This window comes from Scomber scombrus, chromosome 1 (genome assembly GCF_963691925.1).
Source record: "Scomber scombrus chromosome 1, fScoSco1.1, whole genome shotgun sequence".
NCBI lineage: Eukaryota > Metazoa > Chordata > Actinopteri > Scombriformes > Scombridae > Scomber > Scomber scombrus.
Genome location: NC_084970.1, coordinates 860001 through 867717, shown reverse-complemented (window position 1 = coordinate 867717; position 7717 = coordinate 860001). Strand labels below are relative to the sequence as shown.

The following is a 7717-nucleotide window of genomic DNA, read 5'->3' as shown; positions in this document are numbered from 1 at the left end:
ATTTATAGTCCATCATAGAACTCTAGGGTCCAACTCTGCAGTGCATATCTTGTGTGTCTTATATTCATTCATTATCATGATATCACTGTGATCCTGATTGTACTGATTCACTGAAATTGTATGTGTTTGTGTGTGTTGTCAGTGTGCAGAGAATCCGCCCCAGAGTGCAGTGTTCCTGCCAGAGTTCGCCCTCTCTCCTCAGGGCAGCTTCATGGAGGATGCCACGGAGGATCAGTTTCTAACCTACAGATACGACGACCAGGTCAGTCACGTACTCTCTATTGTTGCTGGAGCAGTGTGGGTGTACAAAAACTGATGTGTTGGACTGAATCAGACTATCTGTGCCAATAGAAAATAGGTACAGGAAGCTCACAGTCATGAATTTGTTTATTATGGTTGTCGTCTTGCCATTAGCTCTTAGAAATGTCATCAGTTGCTGTTAGTTGCTTCTTATTTGCTACATATCTCATGTTGGAGTCAAACCAACAATGAGCTGATCTACTAGCAAGTATTTTGCGTGTATCCAAAGTCTGATAAGTCTTATTCCTGTGCTGTAGACCTCTATTGTTGTCCAAGAACTATCAAAAACACATCACTGAGCCACACCGCTTGTAAGTAGGATGAGCTCATTGTTGGTTTGACTCCAAACATGAGATTTATTGACAATAAGAAAAAAGAAAAAAGAGGTACAAATAGGAAACATTATCTGGGTTTCTCTTGTGATGTATGGTTGACAGTCATTAGCCTTATTAGTGATTTGTGTGCAGATTTTCCCCATAAAACATCTGAGTGACAAAAGTGTATTTGTAAGCAGGACTGGATAGAAAACATACTACTTTTTTTTGTCTCCTCTTGTGCTTTTGGGGAGTGACGGCAGATTCCAGGCTTTGGTTTTAGAATTTTGGTGGTGTGGAGACCCTTGAAAGCGTCCTCACAGTATATTGGTCAGTGACAAATAAAGGTTGGTAAGATGAGAAATTCAAAAATATGTTTAAAATAGTTTTAAAAGCAGCATCAGGTTTGTTAAAATGTACATTTAGTATTTTTGTTGGTTTTATATCATTTGAAATGACATTTGCACCATTTTTTACTAAAATTGAAGACTGAATGCTCCTGAAAATGTCAAATGGTGTAACCACAAAAGAATGATAAATATTAAATATTTTATCCACCTACAGTGTATTTAAGTCTACTTATAGAAATAATTACTTCATTGTAAAACATCAAATGGAAAGAAAAATTTAGAGTATTTCTACATCTAAATGGTAAAGTATTTTGTCAATATTGACCAGGACCTAAAAACAACAATAAAAAAAACTAAAAAGTTTGGACAAATGATGTAAAATGTGTTTAAAACATAGTGTTGCATTGCAAAAGTGAATTACATTTGAGTTCACATTTATTTTCATGTATATAATGAGATTTTTATGAAAAAATACTGGTTATACCAATTGACACTCGGTTGAATCATGTCATTGACCCATATACATTTATATCATACTGTACCAAGTTATGCTCGTCACCAAAAGCTAACTGAAATCTTCAGTATCTGAGGTGTAATGTGAGTCTTTGTGGAAAGTTTTCAGACTCGATCAACGTTGAAATGATTCTGTAACAAATATGTTACAAAGCAAACTGTACCATATCAAAGATGGTCAATGCAATTCAAAAATATTCATAAATAAACTCCTCTAACCCTGGTTACATAGTGTGCATACACAAACATGCTTTAGGCCCTGTGTTGATGTCAGCAGCAGGTGGTGTTGCCTCAGTGCAGTAGGGTGAATTAGAAGCTACAGGTGGGGATAACACCTGTAGCTGTCTGATCTAGATCTGCTTCACTCTGACAGTCTGAATGTGCTGGATGTGCTAACTGGTGTACGCTCCAGTTGTTCCTCCTCAGCAGTGCACTGCAGGTAGCAGATTTGAAGTGTCAGCAGAAATGCTTCCTGAGTTTTTTCCCACCAGGGTGGTTAATTAGGGTCTGTCACTGTTTGGTCTGTCCTACATTCTACTTTATGTTGACTTAAAGCACTAGATAGTAGAGCAGCAAGACAGGTGGTCCTGAATTTGGTCCAGGACAGCAAAAAGAAGAACACAGTTTCATTTTATTTAATAAAAGTCTAAGGTGTTCTTCATTAATTGAATTGACAAAGCTAATATAAGAGGTAAGAGACACTTTTACAACCCCTGAATCCTCCTCCCACCGTATAAGGCAAGTGACTGGAAGCATTTTAGATCTATAGCTACAAACACTTAAGCTAAAAGGTCTTAATGAGGACCTCTTTCTCAGTGTGATGCTGTGAGATAATGTTACACTTGAATAGGTATTTTCCTTATGTTGTAGGCAAGGCAGTCCTTCAACATGTATCACTTGCAGATATTTACTGCCTTTAACAGCCTGTTAGTGACCTGATATGCAGATGGTTTGTTACTCAGAACCGTCCAAGAAGTCGTCCTCGGAAACTGTTTGGAAAATGGCAGTTACTTTCAAGAAAGCCTTGCTAGGTGATTGGATGAACCATCTGTCTGTCACTGTCTTACCTTGTGAGGCAGCTTGATTTATGAGTCACAAGATCACGCAAGAATCCTCATAGGACGCCAAAGTTATTAACTTGAAGCCTGATAAGATGGATTTTTGTGTGATCTTGTGATGTTGTGATCTTGCGAACCAAGCTGCTTCACAAGGTAAGCCTTCTAAATGTTCCTTGTCATTCTATTGTTAGTAAAATTCTTTTAACTTTAACTACAAGAAGTATTCCTTAAGGGGTGGCTGTGGCTCCTCCAATCATTTCAATGTGTCCTTGGGCAAGATACTGAACCCCAAATTGCTCCTGATGGCTGTGCCAACAGTGTATGAATGTGTGTGTGAATGGGTGAATGTGACATGTACAGTAGTGTAAAAGCTCTTTGAGTGGTCAAAAGACTAGGAAAGTGCTATAATTACAGTCCATTTACTATTCGTTATCCTATTTTAACCATTGTGATTAATATGGATTTTGATGTTTTTCTTATACTCTGCTGTTTTCACTTTTTCTTTAAGCACACTAACATGTAGCCTTAGCTGATTTGTAGAGGCTTGCTTGTAAAATAATGTTCTTGAACTCTCTACTATCTCAGATATGTGTCTCATCTATGGATATTGAGTTTTTCTATTGAATGACATGTATCCACTTAGTTTATGCTTGTTAACAATTTGCAGAGCTTTTTGATTTTAAAGAATAAGTCTGGCCTGAGGCGACAGTTGTGGCCGGAGGCACTACATTTTTGGGTTGTCTATCCCATTCTCTTATGAACGAGATACCTCAGGAACACTTTCATTACATCTGGCATAAACATCCACTTGGATTAAAGGATGAACTGATTAGAATTTGGTGGTCAAAGGTTAAGGTCACTGTGGCCATAACTCAAGAATTCCTAAGCTAATTATGACAAAGTTTCACACAAATGTCTCATAGGATCAAATGATAAAGGGTTTCCATTTTTTAGAATTTGGAGCTTCTTCGGAGCGACATCCATATCTGAATCATCGTCTGCTGTCATGGCAACAATTTTGTGTTCTGTCAGAATCTGCTTTATTGGCCAAACATGTGACCACATACAAGAAAAATACACTTAATACCTTTTATTAAATTCCTTCAGACATCACTACAAATATTACATGAGTCTGGACAGACCTGGATGTAAACTGCAACTTGACTGATTGGGGAAGGCATCCAACCCTGAGGCGGTATTTCTAGTTATTATAATGTCATGCATACAACCATACCCAGCCTCCACAGGCCTACAAGACACCACAAACTCATAGAAGCCAGGAGCAGACTGCTGCGTATTCATGTCCAAATCCAAACAACAGAGAAAGTCCAAAAATAGAGAAAAACAGCTTTCACAGTGAATTTATTAATTCCATCCATGTCTATAACAAAATTCATAAATCACTGAGAAAAAATATGGCTTACTATATATGGTGGAGAGATCAGAATAACCCATGATCCTTCCACCTTTTCCAGGCTTTTGAGACAAAGTTAGCAAAATTGAACAGCCATTCCAATTCTTTTGATCATCTGCACAGTTGTGTCAAATCATCTTATGGAAAATTGGCTCTCTCAAATCATCACAATTTGTACAATACAAAAGAAAATGGGAATAACTTTCCACTTCACCCACACAACTCTCATAATGAGACTTCCTGACCCTGTGTAAATCATTAAAAACTGGTCAAGAATATATGGTAGCATTTTTTTTAGAAGACCTAAAACAGCTGGCCACCATGGTTTAGGACATTTATTTAAAATCTATTTTCAGTGGTGGATAAATCTAAAACATTTGTTTTTCTAGTCATTATTTCTTGCAGCAGGTCTGTGTGTGTGTGTGTGTGTGTGTGTGTGTGTGTGTGTGTGTGTGTGTGTGTGTGTGTGTGTGTGTGTGTGTGTGTGTGTGTGTGTGTGGGATTGAGTGGGACTAAACTACAGTGTGTGTGTTCATGGTGATGAAGGAACATGTCACCCGGTGCAGCAGTGTGGCTCACTGATGGGATTTTAATTGTTTTTGGACTGCAGTGCTCTACGAAATATGATATATCACATATCAGGCTTTGATGCAGACACAATACTTGTCACTGAATTGCACTGATGATTCAACAATTCCAAAATGTCAGGGAACCAGAATTCTATGGGGCCAAATAAATCCTTCCTACCACAGATTCTGGTGCTACATTCACTATCTTTGACCTCACTTTCTGCACTTTCCAGATGCACTCAGATGCAGAGAAGTTACTAACCAGACCATACCAGACAACCCATTTTTGTGAACAAGCCCAATAATACTGTACCCAAAATAAGAATATTACTGTTCTTAACCCTTTATCGGGCATTGGTAACTTTGGCAAACATCCAAAATAACCTCTCCATTCCTCTCTGTGAGGTTATAGAACCATGTGGAGTTTTTATATATAGATTTTTTTGAAAATGTTTTACCCTAGACCGGCAAGGAACTTCATTGACCTTGATTTGCAACATAAAAATCAAAACTTTTGAACTATAGGGTTGACATTTTGAATTTCCAAGTATTTAAATGAGTGCTCTATAAAGGGTTAGACCCTTTTGAGTCCAATCATAACCCTGCTCTCATTTAAAAGGTCAAATTTAAAAGTCAGAAGTGTGTCAAATGAGGCACAGTGCTGCTAAACAGGCTAAATGTGCATCAGCTACAAATTGTAACAGGTGTTCTAAATCAGTTTTACTATTAACATCATGTAAAAAACTGAATAGAACTGCTTTCAGCACAATAAAAAAGTGAGCTGCTTTCCATTTTGCAATCACAGCTATTTCTGGTTATTTTTTCTGTGAATGCTCAATTTCTTTAACGCTTGCTTTAAAATATGCTAATTTATATAACCCCACACACATGAGCTCAGAGCCGGCACATTAAGAGAAAAACACCATTTAAAAGGTTGATCACAAAACCTTTCATACCTGTTGGCTCAGCTCGGTGTGAGAGGACTGTATGTAGGTGTTGGCACTATAAGTAGGTTTGGAGTCATTCTTGTACAGTGTTGTGTGCTTTGATGAGGAGAACGAGATCATTTACTACTCAGCTTCAAAAATGCAAATTGTTCTGAGGGTATTTCTCTCTTCTTTTTTTTTATGCCACGCTGAAAATGAAGCCTGTGTATGTCGTGTCAAAGGGTACTGGGTCCAGTCTCAGGCACGCACGCTCAATGCAGCCATTCTTCTTCTTATAACTTCAGTAATATGGAGATTTTTTCCCTTTTTGATTCAATAAAGTGGTGCGGTGCAGTAAAGTGATCCATCTGGCATTGAAGCGGGTTAATAAGGAGATCTCTGCATGGCTCTCTGGACACACATCCACATAAATCAGGTTAAGAACTTGAGAGTACATTGTGTTTTAAAGCCTTGGAGCTGACAAATATCATACAAATGATTCCTAACGAAACACAGAAACCTTGTTTGGAGAGATTCTGCTTGAATGAGTTGTGTGGAGTTCTACTGACTGTCTGCAGTGCTCAGGGTTGTTGTACTGTTCTTTGTGTGTGTGTGTGTGTGTGTGTGTGTGTGTGTGTGTGTGTGTGTGTGTGTGTGTGTGTGTGTGTGTGTGTGTGTGTGCGTGCGTGCGTGCGTGCGTGCGTGCGTGTGTGTGTGTGTGTGTGTGTGTGTGAGTTTTGAGGAACCAGGACCAAGTCATCCAAGGCACACAGGGCTTTTTTGACTAAACTGGTTTAGCTTAATGTTTTTGGCGTATCAGGTTTGTGATTAAGATGAGATAAGTTAAATTAAGTTAAGATAAATTAAGATAATCCTTTATTAGTGCAATGATGGGGGAATTTACAGTGTAACCGCAGCAAGTGTATAGTAATACATAAATAGATACATAATAAATACACTTAATGTATAAAATATAGTAAAAATAGTAACATTATGTTACTGATTGTTGTTGCTTTAGTTTTTTAGTATCCATCCTGACATTCATTCCATGCAGTCGTCCAGACATTGATGCACCACATTTTGATGAAAATAGAAGGAATGATGTCAACAGCTTCAGAACTACACTGGTTGGTACAAGTCAGTCTATTTATGGAGGTAATGGTTGGATGTAACAAAGTAAAGTACATTTATTAAATATTAACTCACTTTTGAGTAAACAATACAATGTGCATTAAGTCCACTCCAATACAATTCAGCTGGAAGCACTGTAGTTTTTACTCCACCACAATTATCCAACAGCTATGATGAGTGAGAATTCATTCACACTATGTTCTTCAGATCGTTATTTATTCTTCTAAATGTTTTTCAATCACAAACTACTCCACCATACTTTCAACAACCATTAAAATATCAAAGGGTTCAGCTCGTTCAGGACATTTATGCTTTGACTTTCTTCTTTCGAGCATATTTCAGTGATTTTATGCATTTCTACAATATGTTAAAAATGGTTAGTCTATGGGTGCAATTTTTGAAAGCTGATATCTCAAAAACTAAAAGCGCTGATGTCATTATACTGGTTGAACAGACGTCCCGTGTGTAAATGCTTCACGTATTAAAGCAGGGGACCAATAGCGCCACCATGTGGTTAGTTATTACTTGTTTTATGTTTTGGCTGATAACTCATGAACTGTGAGATGTATCACAACAATATTTACAGTGTGTTCATTGGACGATGCTGATTCCATTTGTACCTGGAAAAAATGCTAATTTCACTTGCAACCAAATTTATGAACGTTGTACATACAGTCATACTGCACACGTGTGTAACATTTAATACCATTCTACCCACAGGGGGCGCTACTGTAAAATATAACCTGATATTTTTTACAATGCTGTTGTCCTTAATAAAATCAAACTTGGTACACATGTTCTTCATGATAATGTTCACAAAGTATTGAAGCATGGCACCATCAGCCCCAACCTATGGCCATTAATAAAACACCACCATACTACTTATTAACTGCCATTATGTTTAAATGTAATGTTGCATAGTAGTCAAATTCAGCAGAGTTGTACAGAGGGGGATGCGCAGGACATTGCAATGTATTTTGTACTTACTAGTTAATCTAATAAGATTAAGATTTTATGTACAAAATATATGACAAGTTATAAAATATGATGCATTGTTATAGTTTAGACTACCAAACAGTATATAAAATTAGACCTGATAGTAATAACTGATTAATCAATTAATTAGTCAACAGTAAATTAAA

At 37.3% G+C, this 7717-nt stretch overlaps 1 protein-coding gene across 1 annotated transcript in view; it reads left to right on the top strand.

Moving 5' to 3' along the window:
- Window positions 1–203: 203 nt before the first annotated feature.
- The window catches only part of LOC133980500 (ADAMTS-like protein 3), a 194184-nt gene continuing 186670 nt past the window's right edge, over window positions 204–7717 (top strand). Inside the window, exon 1 of the mRNA XM_062419253.1 lies at window positions 204–262. Coding sequence (XP_062275237.1) covers window positions 212–262 — 51 coding nt within the window. The 5' untranslated portion in view covers window positions 204–211. The remainder of the gene's footprint in view (window positions 263–7717) is intronic.